Below are 18,377 nucleotides of genomic sequence, written 5' to 3' on the forward strand. Positions count from 1 at the left end.
GCGGCCGTGCCTTCAGCCGTCTCGGCCCCCAAGCTCTGGAATTCCCTCCCTAAACCTCTCCGCCACTCTACCTCTCTCTCCTCCTTTAAGACGCTGCTTAAAACCGACCTCTTTGGCCAAGCTTGCGGTCACTTGTCCGAATATCTCATGTGGCTCGATGTCAAACTTTATCTGATTACGTTCCTGTGCAGCGCCCTGGGATGTTTTACTATGTTAAAGGCGCTATATAAATACAAGTTGTTGGATAACTTAATGATCATATCGGTGAACACAGGAAATGAGCACTTGATCAGACAACTATTAGGGACACTGCTGTAGGTAATGACACGAATGTCAACAGACATTAACAGGTTTAATTACCCTCTGCCCCACAGGATCAACCTACAGACACAAACTAATGCCTTTGGGTACCTTTGAATTGCTGGACTAAAAAAGGCCCACGGCCCACCTAGTTCACCTTCTACCATCTTGGTAGCCGCATGATACAACGATGTTGACCAATCATAGTAAATCGATCTCGAATGAGTCGACACCAGACCCAGACACGAGGCGAGGAAAACCCCCAGTGGTGGAGAGCTTTGGGAACCAGAAGTCCAAAATCACCTGTTCCTCCCGATCACGCTACACTCACCACACGTCGTCTCAAATTACTCATGTATCGTGTCCCAAAATGTTATGTTTTGAAAGATATCCATCTCATCTGCATTTAAATGAATCAATGCTAACCGCCTCCACCATCTCCCTGGACAGCCTGTTCCGTAGATTGACCACTCGCTTACAGACCTTAACACACGTTCTCTACAGCTTGCAGTAGCCGATTTTAAGTACGTGTAACCAACAAGAAACAAATCCAATAAATAATCCATCCTGGTCAAAACGGCGACATTTTTGCCACGTGGGAATTGGGAGAGAAAAAAAAATACCCTTTCGGTCTCGGTTCAAATCCAGTCCACACAGCCCACGCACCAACGACCCACACCTCCCACAGTAGAAAGTGGCTGCTTCAAGTACAGGCAAAGCATCCGGCTCCCACCGGGACTGACGCGCAATAAGTCTTTACTCTCATACCTTGTGGTCATTGTCCCTCTCCTGAAAGACGACCTTCTTCACATCGTCAGCATCAGTGTTCGATATGGTCTGCACAGAGGCTGTGCTACAGAGGGTCTGGGAATAGAGAGACAGAGGAACCAGGTTTTATTGGACTCAGTCACCCAATTCATATTTTAAAAAAAAATTAGCATCAGTTATGCTAAACCTTTATAAAACACTGGTTAGGCCTCAGCTGGAGTATTGTGTTCAATTCTGGGCACCACACTTTAGGAAGGATGTCAAGGCCTTGGAGAGGGTGCAGGAGAGATTTACTAGAATGGTTCCAGGGATGAGGGACTTCAGTTATGTGGAGAGACTGGAGAAGCTGGGATTATTCTCCTTAGAGCAGAGAAGGTTAAGAGGAGATTTGATCGAGGTGTTCAAAGTCATAAAGGGTTTTGATAGAGTAAATAATGAGAAACTGTTCCCATTGGCAGAAGGGTCGGTAACCAGAGGACACAGATTTAAGGTGATTGGCAAAAGAACCAGAGGCGACATGAGGAAACTTTTTTTTTTTTTTTTTTTTAAACGCAGCGAGTTGTTGTGATCTGGAACGCGCTGCCTGAAAGGATGGAGGAAGCAGAGTCAATAGTAACATTGTAAGAAATCACACAACACCAGGTTATAGTCCAACAGCTTTATTTGAAATCACAAGCTTTCGGAGCGCTGCTCCTTCTTCAGGTGAAGTGGAGAAATGCATAAAGACACAGCTTATATAGTCAGAGAATCATGTCAGATGTTTACAGGTAACCTTTCCAACTGCCATCATCACACGTGAGGACACCACTCACCAGGTACATGGTACATACTCATGTGACTCGGCCAACGTTGTCTACCTCATACGTTGCAGGAAAGGATGCCCCGGAGCATGGTACATCGGCGAGACCATGCAGACACTGCGACAACGGATGAACGGACACCACGCAACAATCACCAGGCAGGAGTGTTCCCTCCCAGTCGGGGAACACTTCAGCAGTCAAGGACATTCAGCCTCCGATCTTCGGGTAAGCATTCTCCAAGGTGGCCTTCGAGACACACGACAACGCAAAATCGTCGAGCAGAAACTGATAGCCAAGTTCCGCACCCATGAGGACGGCCTTAACCGAGATCTTGGGTTCATGTCACGCTACATGTAACCCCACCTGATGCAGGGTCATCCAGACTCGAGTCGACATTGGCTTGTTCTCTCTACACAGATGCGGCCGGACCTGCTGTGATTTCCAGCCAAAAAAAATGTTTTTTGTCTGTTTTTTTGTTTTTCATACAGACCCCAGCATCTGCAATATTTGACCCCTTGTGACCCCACCTCATTGTTCTTTGATGTAATGTTTCCCTGACTGACCTGTTTGGACACCATTCACACCTTTGACTGCTGTGATTATCTCTCTGCCGAGGTGCAATAAATGGCAGTTGGAAAGGTTACCTGTAAACATCTGACATGATTCTCTGACTATATAAGCTGTGTCTTTATGCATTTCTCCACTTCACCTGAAGAAGGAGCAGCGCTCCGAAAGCTTGTGATTTCAAATAAAGCTGTTGGACTATAACCTGGTGTTGTGTGATTTCTTACATTTGTCCACCCCAGTCCAACTCCGGCATCTCCACACAATAGTAACATTCAAAAGGGAATTGGACAAATGCTTGAAGGGAAGAAATTTGCAGGACTATGGGGGAAAGAGCAGGGGAGTGGGATTAATTGGAGCACTCTGCCAAAGACCCAGCACAGGCATGATGGGCCGAATGGCCTCCTTCTGTGCTGTATCATTCTCTGATTCTACGATCAGCAGTCGACTTTAGCGTGATATCACAATGGCGATATTGGAATTCTATACAATGAATTGAAAAGGGGTTTGGCTCATTGGAATTCTAAGTGATGGAAGTGAACAGGAAGGGTTTGGTTTACTGGAATTCTGCGCAGTGGGGGGTGGGCAGAAATTGGTTTGGTCCGCTGGAGTTTCTGTGGAGTAGAAAAGGGAAGGCTCCATTGTGCAGCGTATCAATCGCAGTCAGGCAAATCCATGCAGTAACTCTGGAAAACTACCTCAACCACTCTCTTTGCGTCCAGACGCACATTGAAGTCTCCAAAAATTAAGAACGGCACCTTCTCATAGCGGGTGTCTGTAATCCTGTGAAAACCAGAAGTAGAAGGTACACTTCAAAGAAAGAAAGAAAGACTTGCATTTACATAGCGCCTTTCACGACAACTGGACGTCCCAAAGTGCTTTACAGCCAATGAAGTACTTTTTTAAGTGTTGTAAATTAGGAAACGCAGCAGCCAATTTGCGCACAGCAAGCTCCCACAAACAGGAATGTGATAATGACCAGATAATCTGTTGATTGAGGGATAAATATTGGCCAGGATACCGGGAATAACTCCCCTGCTCTTCTTCGAAATAGTGCCATGGGATGTTCTACGTCCACCTGAGAGAGCAGACGGGGCCTCGGTTCAACGTCTCATCCGAAAGACGGCACCTCTGCACTCCCTCAGCACTGCACTGGGAGTGTCAGCCGAGATTTTTGTCTGCAAGTCCCTGGAGTGGGACCTGAACCCACAACCTTCTGCCTCACTTCAATCCTCCTGCTGCAGGGGGCACTGCACAAAAAGCAGCATAAACCTGTAGCAAAATGTTTCTAACAGAACCTGTATGGCGGGAAATGGGAACCGGCCACTCTGAGGAGCTGCTCTTCCCTCCTTTCCTGGAGGGTGATGCATGGCCATTCTCCGGGAAATAAAACAACAACAGCAACTTGCATTTATGTAGTGCCTTTAACGTAGTAAATCGTCCCAAGGTGCTTCACAGAAATGTTATCAAACAAAATTTGACACCGAGCCACATAAGGAGATATTAGGGCAGGTTGGTCAAAGACGTTGGTTTTAAGGAGCGTTTTAAAGGAGGAAAGAGAGGTAGCGAGGCGGAGAGGTTTAGGGAGGGAATTCCAGAGCTCGGGGCCCAGGCAGCGGAAGGCACGGCTACCAATGGTGGAGCGATGGAAATCGGGGGATGCGCAAGAGGCCAGAATTGGAGGAGCGCAGATATCTCGGGGGGGTTGTAGGACTGGGGGAGGTGACAAAGATAGGGAGGGGTGAGGCCATGGATGGATTTGAAAACATGGTTGAGAATTTTAAAATTGAGCTGTTGTTGGACCGGGAGCCAATGTAGGTCAGTGAGCACAGGGGGTGATGGGTGAACGGGACTGGGTGAGAGTTAGGACATGGGGCAGTGAGCACAGGGGGTGATGGGTGAACGGGACTGGGTGTGAGTTAGGACACGGGGCAGTGAGCACAGGGGGTGATGGGTGAACGGGACTGGGTGTGAGTTAGGACACGGGGCAGTAAGCACAGGGGGTGATGGGTGAACGGGACTGGGTGTGAGTTAGGACACAGGTCAGTGAGCACAGGGGGTGATGGGTGAACGGGACTGGGTGTGAGTTAGGGCACGGGGCAGTGAGCACAGGGGGTGATGGGTGAACGGGACTGGGTGTGAGTTAGGGCACGGGGCAGTGAGCACAGGGGGTGATGGGTGAACGGGACTGGGTGTGAGTTAGGACACGGGGCAGTGAGCACAGGGGGTGATGGGTGAACGGGAGTGGGTGTGAGTTAGGACACGGGGCAGTGAGCACAGGGGGTGATGGGCGAACGGGAGTGGGTGTGAGTTAGGACACGGGGCAGTGAGCACAGGGGGTGATGGGCGAACGGGACTGGGTGTGAGTTAGGACACGGGGCAGTGAGCACAGGGGGTGATGGGTGAACGGGAGTGGGTGTGAGTTACGACACGGGGCAGTGAGCACAGGGGGTGATGGGTGAACGGGACTGGCTGTGAGTTAGGACACGGGGCAGTGAGCACAGGGGGTGATGGGTGAACGGGACTGGGTGTGAGTTAGGACACGGGGCAGTGAGCACAGGGGGTGATGGGTGAACGGGAGTGGGTGTGAGTTAGGACACGGGGCAGTGAGCACAGGGGGTGATGGGTGAACGGGACTGGGTGTGAGTTAGGACACGGGGCAGTGAGCACAGGGGGTGATGGGTGAACGGGACTGGCTGTGAGTTAGGACACGGGGCAGTGAGCACAGGGGGTGATGGGTGTACGGGACTGGCTGTGAGTTAGGACACGGGGCAGTGAGCACAGGGGGTGATGGGTGAACGGGAGTGGGTGTGAGTTAGGACACGGGGCAGTGAGCACAGGGGGTGATGGGTGAACGGGACTGGGTGTGAGTTAGGACACGGGGCAGTGAGCACAGGGGGTGATGGGCGAACGGGACTGGGTGTGAGTTAGGACACGGGGCAGTGAGCACAGGGGGTGATGGGCGAACGGGACTGGGTGTGAGTTAGGACACGGGGCAGTGAGCACAGGGGGTGATGGGTGAACGGGAGTGGGTGTGAGTTAGGACACGGGGCAGTGAGCACAGGGGGTGATGGGTGAACGGGACTGGGTGTGAGTTAGGACACGGGGCAGTGAGCACAGGGGGTGATGGGTGAACGGGACTGGGTGTGAGTTAGGACACGGGGCAGTGAGCACAGAGGGTGATGGGTGAACGGGACTGGGTGCGAGTTAGGACACGGGGCAGCGAGCACAGGGGGTGATGGGTGAACGGGACTGGGTGTGAGTTAGGACAGGAGGCAGTGAGCACAGTGGGTAATGGGTGAACGGGACTGGGTGTGAGTTAGGACAGGAGGCAGTGAGCACAGGGGTGATGGGTGAACGGGACTGGGTGTGAGTTAGGACACGGGGCAGTGAGCACAGGGGGTGATGGGTGAACGGGACTGGGTGTGAGTTAGGACACGGGGCAGTGAGCACAGGGGGTGATGGGTGAACGGGACTGGGTGTGAGTTAGGACACGGGGCAGTGAGCTCAGGGGGTGAAGGGTGAACGGGACTGGGTGCGAGTTAGGACACGGGGCAGTGAGCACAGGATTGATGGGTGAACGGGACTGGGTGAGAGTTAGGACACGGGGCAGTGAGCACAGGGGGTGATGGGTGAACGGGACTGGGTGCGAGTTAGGACACGGGGCAGTGAGCACAGGGGGTGATGGGTGAACGGGACTGGGTGTGAGTTAGGACACGGGGCAGTGAGCACAGGGGTGATGGGTGAACGGGACTGGGTGTGAGTTAGGACACGGGGCAGTGAGCACAGGGGGTGATGGGTGAACGGGACTGGGAGTGAGTTAGGACACGGGGCAGTGAGCACATGGGGTGATGGGTGAACGGGACTGGGAGTGAGTTCGGACACGGGGCAGTGAGCACAGGGGGTGATGGGTGAACGGGACTGGGTGTGAGTTAGGACACGGGGCCGTGAGCACAGGGGGTGATGGGTGAACGGGACTTGGTGTGAGTTAGGACACGGGGCAGTGAGCACAGGGGGTGATGGGTGAACGGGACTTGGTGCGAGTTAGGACACGGGGCAGTGAGCACAGGGGTGATGGGTGAACGGGACTGGGTGCGAGTTAGGACACGGGGCAGTGAGCACAGGGGGTAATGGGTGAACGGGACTTGGTGCGAGTTAGGACACGGGGCAGTGAGCACAGGGGGTGATGGGTGAACAGGACTGGGTGCGAGTTAGGACACGGGGCAGTGAGCACAGGGGGTGATGGGTGAACGGGACTGGGTGTGAGTTAGGACACGGGGCAGTGAGCACAGGGGGCGATGGGTGAACGGGACTGGGTGTGAGTTAGGACACGGGGCAGTGAGCACAGGGGGTGATGGGTGAACGGGACTGGGTGTGAGTTAGGACACGGGGCAGTGAGCACAGGAGGTGATGGGTGAACGGGACTGGGTGTGAGTTAGGACACAGGGCAGCGAGCCCAGGGGGTGATGGGTGAACGGGACTGGGTGTGAGTTAGGACACGGGGCAGTGAGCACAGGGGGTGATGGGTGAACGGGACTGGGTGTGAGTTAGGACACGGGGCAGTGAGCACAGGGGGTGATGGGTGAACGGGACTGGGTGTGAGTTAGGACACGGGGCAGTGAGCACAGAGGGTGATGGGTGAACGGGACTGGGTGCGAGTTAGGACACGGGGCAGCGAGCACAGGGGGTGATGGGTGAACGGGACTGGGTGTGAGTTAGGACAGGAGGCAGTGAGCACAGTGGGTGATGGGTGAACGGGACTGGGTGTGAGTTAGGACAGGAGGCAGTGAGCACAGGGGTGATGGGTGAACGGGACTGGGTGTGAGTTAGGACACGGGGCAGTGAGCACAGGGGGTGATGGGTGAACGGGACTGGGTGTGAGTGAGGACGCGGGGCAGTGAGCACAGGGGGTGATGGGTGAACGGGACTGGGTGTGAGTTAGGACACGGGGCAGTGAGCTCAGGGGGTGAAGGGTGAACGGGACTGGGTGCGAGTTAGGACACGGGGCAGTGAGCACAGGATTGATGGGTGAACGGGACTGGGTGCGAGTTAGGACACGGGGCAGTGAGCACAGGGGGTGATGGGTGAACGGGACTGGGTGTGAGTTAGGACACGGGGCAGTGAGCACAGGGGTGATGGGTGAACGGGACTGGGTGTGAGTTAGGACACGGGGCAGTGAGCACAGGGGGTGATGGGTGAACGGGACTGGGAGTGAGTTAGGACACGGGGCAGTGAGCACATGGGGTGATGGGTGAACGGGACTGGGAGTGAGTTCGGACACGGGGCAGTGAGCACAGGGGGTGATGGGTGAACGGGACTGGGTGTGAGTTAGGACACAGGGCCGTGAGCACAGGGGGTGATGGGTGAACGGGACTTGGTGTGAGTTAGGACACGGGGCAGTGAGCACAGGGGGTGATGGGTGAACGGGACTGGGTGTGAGTTAGGACACGGGGCAGTGAGCACAGGGGTGATGGGTGAACGGGACTGGGTGCGAGTTAGGACACGGGGCAGTGAGCACAGGGGGTGATGGGTGAACGGGACTTGGTGCGAGTTAGGACACGGGGCAGTGAGCACAGGGGGTGATGGGTGAACGGGACTGGGTGCGAGTTAGGACACGGGGCAGTGAGCACAGGGGGTGATGGGTGAACGGGACTGGGTGTGAGTTAGGACACGGAGCAGTGAGCACAGGGGGTGATGGGTGAACGGGACTGGGTGCGAGTTAGGACACGGGGCAGTGAGCACAGGGGGTGATGGGTGAACGGGACTGGGTGCGAGTTAGGACACGGGGCAGTGAGCACAGGGGGTGATGGGTGAACGGGACTGGGTGTGAGTTAGGACACGGGGCAGTGAGCACAGGGGGTGATGGGTGAACGGGACTGGGTGTGAGTTAGGACACGGGGCAGTGAGCACGGGGTGATGGGTGAACGGGACTGGGTGTGAGTTAGGACACGGGGCAGTGAGCACAGGGGGTGATGGGCGAACAGGACTGGGAGTGAGTTAGGACACAGGGCAGCGAGCACAGGGGGTGATGGGTGAACGGGACTGGGTGTGAGTTAGGACACGGGGCAGTGAGCACAGGGGGTGATGGGTGAACGGGACTGGGTGTGAGTTAGGACACGGGGCAGTGAGCACAGGGGTGATGGGTGAACGGGACTGGGTGTGAGTTAGGACACGGGGCAGTGAGCACAGGGGGTGATGGGTGAACGGGACTTGGTGCGAGTTAGGACACGGGGCAGTGAGCACAGGGGGTGATGGGTGAACGGGACTGGGTGTGAGTTAGGACACGGGGCAGTGAGCACAGGGGGTGATGGGCGAACGGGACTGGGTGTGAGTTAGGACACGGGGCAGTGAGCACGGGGTGATGGGTGAACGGGACTCGGTGCGAGTTAGGACACGGGGCAGTGAGCACAGTGGGTGATGGGTGAACGGGACTGGGTGTGAGTTAGGACACGGGGCAGTGAGCACGGGGTGATGGGTGAACGGGACTCGGTGCGAGTTAGGACACGGGGCAGTGAGCACAGGGGGTGATGGGTGAACGGGACTCGGTGCGAGTTAGGACACGGGGCAGTGAGCACAGGGGGTGATGGGTGAACGGGACTGGGTGTGAGTTAGGACACGGGGCAGTGAGCACAGGGGGTGACGGGTGAACGGGACTGGGTGTGAGTTAGGACACGGGGCAGCGAGCACAGGGGGTGATGGGTGAACGGGACTGGATGTGAGTTAGGACACGGGGCAGTGAGCACAGGGGGTGATGGGTGAACGGGACTCGGTGCAAGTTAGGACAAGGGGCAGTGAGCACAGGGGGTGATGGGTGAACGGGACTGGGTGTGAGTTAGGACACGGGGCAGTGAGCACAGGGGGTGATGGGTGAACGGGACTGGGTGTGAGTTAGGACACGGGGCAGTGAGCACGGGGTGATGGGTGAATGGGACTGGGTGTGAGTTAGGACACAGGGCAGTGAGCACAGGGGTGATGGGCGAACGGGACTGGGTGCGAGTTAGGACACGGGTCAGCGAGCACAGGGGGTGATGGGTGAACGGGACTGGGTGTGAGTTAGGACACGGGGCAGTGAACACAGGGGCTGATGGGTGAACGGGACTTGGTGTGAGTTAGGAAACGGGGCAGTGAGCACAGGGGGTGATGGGTGAACGGGACTGGGTGTGAGTTAGGACACGGGGCAGTGAGCACAGGGGGCGATGGGTGAACGGGACTGGGTGCGAGTTAGGACACGGGGCAGTGAGCACAGGGGGTGATGGGTGAACGGGACTGGGTGCGAGTTAGGACACGGGGCAGTGAGCACAGGGGGTGATGGGTGAACGGGACTTGGTGCGAGTTAGGACACGGGGCAGTGAGCACAGGGGGTGATGGGTGAACGGGACTGGGTGCGAGTTAGGACACGGGGCAGTGAGCACAGAGGGCGATGGGTGAACGGGACTGGGTGTGAGTTAGGACATGGGGCAGTGAGCACAGGGGGTGATGGGCGAACGGGACTGGGTGTGAGTTAGGACACGGGGCAGTGAGCACAGGGGGTGATGGGTGAACGGGACTGGGTGTGAGTTAGGACACGGGGCAGTGAGCACGGGGTGATGGGTGAACGGGACTTGGTGTGAGTTAGGACACGGGGCAGTGAGCACAGGGGGTGATGGGTGAACGGGACTGGGTGTGAGTTAGGACACGGGGCAGTGAGCACAGGGGGTGATGGGTGAACGGGACTGGGTGTGAGTTAGGACACGGGGCAGTGAGCACAGGGGGTGATGGGTGAACGGGACTCGGTGTGAGTTAGGACTCGGGGCAGTGAGCACAGGGGGTGATGGGTGAACGGGACTGGGTGTGAGTTAGGACACGGGGCAGTGAGCACAGGGGGTGATGGGTGAACGGGACTGGGTGTGAGTTAGGACACGGGGCAGTGAGCACAGGGGGTGATGGGTGAACGGGACTGGGTGTGAGTTAGGACACGGGGCAGTGAGCACAGGGGGTGATGGGTGAACGGGACTGGGTGTGAGTTAGGACACGGGGCAGTGAGCACAGGGGGTGATGGGTGAACGGGACTTGGTGTGAGTTAGGACACGGGGCAGTGAGCACAGGGGGTGATGGGTGAACGGGACTGGGTGTGAGTTAGGACACGGGGCAGTGAGCACAGGGGGTGATGGGTGAACGGGACTCGGTGTGAGTTAGGACACGGGGCAGTGAGCACAGGGGGTGATGGGTGAACGGGACTGGGTGTGAGTTAGGACACGGGGCAGTGAGCACAGAGGGCGATGGGTGAACGGGACTGGGTGTGAGTTAGGACACGGGGCAGTGAGCACAGGGGGCGATGGGTGAACGGGACTGGGTGTGAGTTAGGACACGGGGCAGTGAGCACAGGGGGTGATGGGTGAACGGGACTGGGTGTGAGTTAGGACTCGGGGCAGTGAGCACAGGGGGTGATGGGTGAATGGGACTGGGTGTGAGTTAGGACACGGGGCAGTGAGCACAGGGGGTGATGGGTGAACGGGACTGGGTGTGAGTTAGGACACGGGGCATCCGAGTTTTGGATGAGCTGAAGTTTACGGAGGGTGGAATGTGGGAGGCAGAAAATTCTGGGAGCGCTCAGCAGGTCAGAGGGCATCGCTCGGCTTTGCCAGTTTTTCCAGGCTCCTCTCTCCCTCTTTAAACATTCGTACCTTCTCTGGGTTTCGTATATATCTTTTATTTATCTAATGTCTCTTGTCCTTCCTCCTTTTGCCTCACACTATTACCCCTTCTCTCACTAAATCATCTCCTCTTCTCCACCCAGTCACCTTACAGCGCAATCCTTCTCTTTCTTTGCGTTTGCGGCCATTTTCGTCCCACCCTCCCCTTCGCTGGCTCTGTTCCTCCGGATAATTTAACATCTGTAACATCTTCTAATTCTTACGTAGGGTCATCGACCTGAAACGTTAACTCTGTTCCTCTCTCCACAGATGCTGCCTGACCTGCTGAGTGTTTCAAGCATTTGTTGTCTTTATTTCAGATTTCCGCAGTATTTGCTTTTATGGCCGTTCTCCACGTGTGAATCAAGACAGTGACTGCAGTCAGGCTATTCCACTGTGGAGGGAACCACATCGGAGCCGGACTCTGTCCTTACCCAATGTCCACACACTTGCATGTTCCCAGCAGGAGTGACTGGACACCAATCGGGAACGGGAAGCCTACTGAGGCACCAGAGGAGCGGAAACAGTTTTCATGTTGGTAGATAAATCATAGAATCATAGAATAGTCCAGCACAGAAGGAGGCCATTCGGCCCATCGAGTCTGTGCCGGCTCTTTCGAAGAGCAATCCAGTTAGTCCCACTCCCCCGCTCTTTCCCCATATCCCTGCAATTGTTTCTCCTTCAAGTATTTACCCAATTCCCTTTTGAAGGCTACTATTGAATCTGTTTCCACCACCCTATCAGGCAGTGTATTCCAAATCCTAACCACTCGTTTCGTAAAAATGTTTTTCCTCATGTCGCCTCTGGTTCTTTTGCCAATCACCTTAAATCTGAGCCCTCTGGTTATCGACCCTTCAGCCTTTGGAAACAGTTTCTCTTTATTTATTCTATCTAAACCCTCCATGTTTTGAAACACCTCTATCAAATCTCCGCTTGGACTTCTCTGCTCCAAGGAGAACAACCCCAGCTTCTCCAGTCTATCCACCTAACTGTAATCCCTCATCCCAGGAACCATTCCAGTAAATCTCTTCTGCACCCTCTTCAAAGCCTTCACGTCCTTCCTAAAGTGCGGTGCCCAGAATTGGACACAATACTCCAGCTGGGACTGAACTAGTGTTTTAACGTATTTAATTGAAACTGGAAATTGGGTATGAAAGGGGCATATGTGTACTAGGCAGAAGTTATGAAGAGCTGGGAGTCTCCCTGATCTTGTAGAGGTGCCTTTGTATCTCCTGAATCTCAGGACCATTATGGTTTTACAAACAGAGTCGTGATACCAGGAGTGTGTCGAATTAAAATCAATCGATGAACTGACTGGCCCATTGGTGCTAATGTTAAACTGCCCATGAGTTACTATTCGCCTCCTGGAGTAAGAGTGTGACTGTTCATCCCCTCCTCTGTCCATTTAACACCAACAGGATACAGACTGTGGCTAGTTGTCCAATGGGCCAGAGAAACACTGGGGACAGGGAACACTGGGCAGAGAGGAGAGATGCTGGAGATAGAGGGCCACTGGGAACCAGATTCTGGGAGTGAGAGTCAGTGGGACGATACCAAGGGAGGGGTCCATGCGACACAGAGAGGAGAGATGCTGGGGAAAGACATCAGTGTAACGCAGAGAGGTGAGACAACTCACACCCTCTCTGCAGTTAAATAACCTTTGACACTCACTGCCAAAGTTCACAGATGAATACCAGGCCCATGTTTATTGGGTGAGATACCGGAAGCAGACCATCACTTGCAGATCCACTCCCAGAAAGAGGTCACGTTATTGGGAGAGGAGAGGACAAGGGAAAAATTGGTGAGTAAATTAAAAAAAAAGAAATGCAAGTACTCATTCTGACGTTGCTCGGAAAGTGATCTCAATCCCAGCTAGGGCGAGCTACAGCACGGGTTAGATACAGAGTAAAGCTCCCTCTACACTGTCCCATCAAACACTCCCAGGGCGAGCTACAGCACAGGTTAGATACAGAGTAAAGCTCCCTCTACACTGTCCCATCAAACACTCCCAGGGCAGGTACAGCACGGGTTAGATACAGAGTAAAGCTCCCTCTACACTGTCCCATCAAACACTCCTAGGGCAGGTACAGCATGGGTTAGATACAGAGTAAAGCTCCCTCTACACTGCCCCATCAAACACTCCCAGGGCAGGTACAGCACGGGTTAGATACAGAGTAAAGCTCCCTCTACACTGCCCCATCAAACCCTCCCAGAGCAGGTACAGCACGGATTAGATACAGAGTAAAGCTCCCTCTACACTGTCCCATCAAACACTCCCAGGGCAGGTACAGCACGGGTTAGATACAGAGTAAAGCTCCCTCTACACTGTCCCATCAAACACTCCCAGGGCAGGTACAGCACGGGTTAGATACAGAGTAAAGCTCCCTCTACACTGTCCCATCAAACACTCCCAGGGCAGATACAGCATGGATTAGATACAGAGTAAAGCTCCCTCTACACTGTCCCATCAAACACTCCCAGGGCAGGTACAGCACGGGTTAGATACAGAGTAAAGCTCCCTCTACACTGTCCCATCAAACACTCCCAGGGCAGGTACAGCACGGGTTAGATACAGAGTAAAGCTCCCACTACACTGTCCCATCAAACACTCCCAGGGCAGGTACAGCACGGGTTAGATACAGAGTAAAGCTCCCTCTACACTGTCCCATCAAACACTCCCAGGGCAGGTACAGCACAGGTTAGATACAGAGTAAAGCTCCCTCTACACTGTCCCATCAAACACTCCCAGGGCAGGTACAGCACAGGTTAGATACAGAGTAAAGCTCCCTCTACACTGTCCCATCAAATACTCCCAGGGCAGGTACAACACGGGTTAGATACTTTGGTGCAATAACACACCAATCCTGGAAGAGCAGAAACGCTTCCCACACCTCGTGACCTTTTTCATTCCTCATGCTAAGTTTTTGGCCGTCAGGGATTGATACCGAAAACCCTTGGTTGAAAACCAGTCCACTACACCCTGGCCTATAGTGGTGTAATAATCTCACAGCCCGTGTCCGTCTCTCTCTTCCGCGTGGTATCACCTACCTGCTGAGGACATGACCCAGTGCCTTCCGCCTGTTTCCCGGGAAGATAGAGGGACTTTTCCAGGCAATGAGATTGGAGGCATCGTGGAAAAGATGGATGTTCACCAGGTCGAAGATGCTGCCGGGGGGAAAAAATAATATGGACATGAGTTCTGTGAAAAAGAGATTGTGCTAATGGAAAAATTAGTAACAGGCCCTCTTTCCCATTCCTGCTGTGACCAATCCCTGCTCCTGCTCACACAGCAACACCCCAACATGTGCTCCCAAACTGATCCCTCCTCCCACCTCCTGCTGACACAGTTTATATTTTTTAATAAGAGGTGACTTTGCACTGACCGCGGTGACCAAGACGATCTCAGGACGTCCCAAAGCCCTTTACAGCCAATGAAGTACTTTTGAAGTGTAGTCACTGTTGTAATGTAGGAAACGCGGCCAATTTGCGCACAGCAAGCTCCCACAAGCAGAAAAGTGATAAAGACTAGATAATCATTTTTTTTTTTTTTAGTGATTTTGGTTGAAGGATAAATATTGGTCAGAAAACCAGGGAGAACTCCCCTGCTCTTCTTCGAATAGTGCTGTAGGTTCTTTTACGTCCACCTGAGGGGGCAGGTCGGGCCTCGGTTTAACGTCTCATCTGAAAGACGGCACCTCCGACAGTGCGGCACTCCCTCAGCACCGCACTGGGAGTGTCAGCCTGGATTTTTGTGCTCAAGTCTCTGGAGTGGGACTTGAACCCACAACCTTCTGTTGCTACCCACTGTGCCACGGCAACTTGAAAGCAGCGGTCAGCCGTTGAACTGCACTGTGACAACGCTCAGCACAGTCAGAAGAGGGGAGAAATACACGGAAGATAAACGTGTAAAAGAAAGAGAAAGCTAATATTTCTCCTCTGGATACAGAACACTTCACTAATGTGAGGTAACTCAAGCCCAGCTGGAAAACTCACCCTGAAACAGGACGCCCCAAAGCTCCACCCCTCCAGCCGCCAGCTATTTAAAAATCACTTTCACCTCAACTGAAACTAGAAACAGGAACCAGATTGAGAAGCGTGCTTTACCCTCGCGGTTCTACCAGGGAGGAATAGGATGCGGTTTTGCTGGCCTGAGGGTGGAATTGCCAATGCCAGCAGGGTCATTGAGAGGAACCACAGAGTGGAGCCACCATTCCAGAGAGCAGGAGAAGCAGAGGCGTCGTTAACAGTGCCCCAGGATGGACGTTAATGGCAAAGTGGCACTGGTGGTGGAATGGGGGTTCACCTCCCTCCATCACCACCAGTTCCCGTTCTCCGATTGGGAGCCCGCTGGTTGTGTCATTCTTTGGCTGGACCAATGGCGTGTGAAAGAGGGAATGCCGGGTGCCACCTGAACACGGCAAGACTTCTGCCACTCTTTTAGAAATGCGTTCAGCCAGTACATCATTTGCATTCGAAACAGGTCCCAGGAAAGGCCGAGTTTTCCCTAAATACCAGCAGTAAACAAACAGGAGATGATAAAGGAAAGACAAAGACTGCGACATACCGATCCTGGAAACGCCATCGGGTCCGAATGTAGCCTTTCCGAGACCATTTAAACTAGGAGAGAAACAGGAGTTCACACATTAAGGTGTGACGTTTTATTAAAGTGATATTACAGGAAAATAAAGCATACATTTTGTCAAGAATTTTGGCACTGAAAAAAATCTTTTAATTTGTTGACAACATAAGGAGTGATTTATATAAACGGGTCATTTTCGGGTTGGCAGGCTGTAACTAGCGGGGTACCACAAGGATCAGTGTTGGGGCCTCAGCTATTCACAGTCTATATTAATGACTTAGATGAAGGGACTGAGTGCAATGCATTCAAGTTTGCTAATGATACAAAGCTAGGTGGTAAAGTAAGCTGTGAGGAGGACATAAAAGAGTCTGCAATGGGCTATTTACAGGTTAAGTGAGTGGGAAAGAAGGTGGCAAATGGAGTATAATGTGGGGAAATGTGAGGTTACTCACTTTGGTAGAAAGAATAGAAAAACAATATTTTTTTAAATAGTGAGAAACTATTAAATGTTGGTGTTCAGAGGGATTTGAGTGTCCTTGTACACAAAACACAAAGTTAACATGCAGATACAGCAAGCAATTAGGAAGGCGAATGGTATGTTACCCTTTATTGCAAGGGGGTTGGAGTACCGTACAAGAGTAAGGAAGTCTTGCTGCAATTATTTAGGGCTTTGGTGAGACCACACCTGGAGTACTGCATATAGTTTTGGTCTCTGTACCTAAGGAAGGATATACTTGCCTTGGAGGCGGTGCAACGAAGGTTCACTAGATTGATTCCTGGGATGAGAGGGCCGTCCTATGATGAGAGATTGTGTAGAATGGGCCGATACTCTCTGGAGTTTAGAAGAATGAGAGGTGATCTCATTGAAACAACAACTTGTATTTATATAGCGTCTTTAACATAGTAAAACGTCCCAAGGTGCTGCACAGGAGTATTTTAAGACAAAAAATTTGACACCGAGCCACATAAGGATAAATTAGGGCAGGTGACCAAAAGCTTGGTCAAAGAGGTAGGTTTTAAGGAGCGTCTTAAAGGAGGGAAGAGAGGTAGCAAGGCGGAGAGGTTTAGGCAGGGAATTCCAGAGCTTAGGGCCCAGGCAACAGAAGGCACGGCCGCCAATGGTTGAGTGATTATAATCAGGGATGCTCAGGAGGGCAGAATTAGAGGATCGCAGATATCCCGGGGGGTTGTGGGGCTGGAGGAGATTGCAGAGATAGGAAGGGGCGAGGCCATGGAGGGATTTGAAAACAAGGATGAGAATTTTGAAATCGAAGTTTTGCTTAACCAGGAGCCAATGTAGGTCAGCGAGCACAGGGGTGATGGGCGAATGGGACTTGGTGCGAGTTAGGACACGGGCAGCCAAGTTTGGAGGAGCTCAAGTTTCCGTAGGGTGGAATGTGGGAGGCCAGCCAGGAGTGGGTTGGAATAGTCAAGTCTAGAGGTAACAAAGGCATGGATGAGGGTTTCAGCAGCGGATGAGCTGAGGCAAGGGCGGAGACGGGTGATGTTACGGAGGTGGAAGTAGGCGGTCTTTGTTATACTGCGGATATGTGGTCGGAAGCTCATTTCAGGGTCAAATATGACACCAAGGTTGTGAACAGTGTGGTTCAGCCTCAGACAGGATGTTAGGGTCAAGGGAGTAGGAAGTGGGTCTCATGGACAAGATGAGTGCGGAGAGGTCATGAGGGGAGATCGGAGAGAAACTGGAGAAAGATGTGAGTTCAGGGCTAGGGCAGGGGGGGAACCTTAGAGAAAGTTTGGCCCAATGGGCTAGGGGAAGGAAAGGAAGTGGTAGATGCAGCTGAACGGATGGTCTCAATCTTAGAGACAAAGAAGTCCATGAGCTCCTCACACTTGTCTGAGGTGAGGGTGGAGGAGACAGGGGAGGGGGGTTAAGACGACGGTTAGCAGTGGAGAATAGAAGCCGGGGGTTATCTTTGCATTCCAGAATGATTCTGGAATTTTGACAGACAAGAGCAGGACCCGATAATGCTTTATGTGATCCAGCCAGATCTGGCGGTGAATGGCTAAACCAGTTGTCAGCCATATCTGTTCAAGTCTGCGTCCCTTGGATTTAAGGGAGCGAAGATGAGGGCCGTACCAGGGGAATGGCCAGGGTGAGAGAGAGAGCAATTGTTTTAATAGGGACTTGGGCATCAAAAGTGGTGGTGAGGGTGTGGTTGAGCAGATTGGTAGCTGCAGAAATGTCATGGTGAATGGAGGGCCAAAGGCTGGACAGTTGGGATTTCATAAGTGCAGTTGTAGGAGAGTTGGGAGAGAGTCTTTATCCAGGGGCGGACACAGAAGGAAGTAGGGTTGGGAAACATATAAGATTCTGAGGTGGATTGACAGGGTAGATGCCGAGAGGTTGTTCCCCCTGGCTGGAGAGTCTAGAACTGGGGGCATAATTTCAGAATAAGGGGTCGGCCATTTAGGACTGAGATGAGGAGAAACGTCTTCACTCAGAGGGTTGTGAATCTTTGGAATTCTCTGCCCCAGAGGGCTGTAAATGCTGAGTCGTTGAGTATATTCAAGGCTGAGATCGATAGATTGTTGGACTCCAAGGGAAATCAAGGGATATGGGGATTGGGTGGGAAAGTAGAGTTGTGCTCGAAGATCAGCCATGATCATATTGAATGGCGGAGCAGGCTCGAGGGGCCGTATGGCCGACTCCTGGCTCCTATGTTCTTATAC

At 53.2% G+C, this 18,377-nt stretch overlaps 1 protein-coding gene across 2 annotated transcripts in view; it reads right to left on the minus strand.

The window, feature by feature from the left end:
• Positions 1–18,377, minus strand: part of LOC147098036 (inositol polyphosphate-5-phosphatase A-like) — an 84,329-nt gene that overhangs the window by 23,555 nt on the left and 42,397 nt on the right. For both annotated transcript variants that reach the window (XM_085971250.1, XM_085971249.1), the window contains exons 7-10: positions 15,669–15,721; positions 14,153–14,269; positions 3,131–3,215; positions 1,069–1,164 (exon numbers count right to left, since the gene is read on the minus strand). In XM_085971250.1, the coding sequence (XP_085827376.1) occupies positions 1,069–1,164; positions 3,131–3,215; positions 14,153–14,269; positions 15,669–15,721 (351 nt within the window). The remainder of the gene's footprint in view (positions 1–1,068; positions 1,165–3,130; positions 3,216–14,152; positions 14,270–15,668; positions 15,722–18,377) is intronic.

Source organism: Somniosus microcephalus, chromosome 30 (assembly GCF_052327205.1).
Source record: "Somniosus microcephalus isolate GS21.2 chromosome 30, FLI_Smic_1.0, whole genome shotgun sequence".
NCBI lineage: Eukaryota > Metazoa > Chordata > Chondrichthyes > Squaliformes > Somniosidae > Somniosus > Somniosus microcephalus.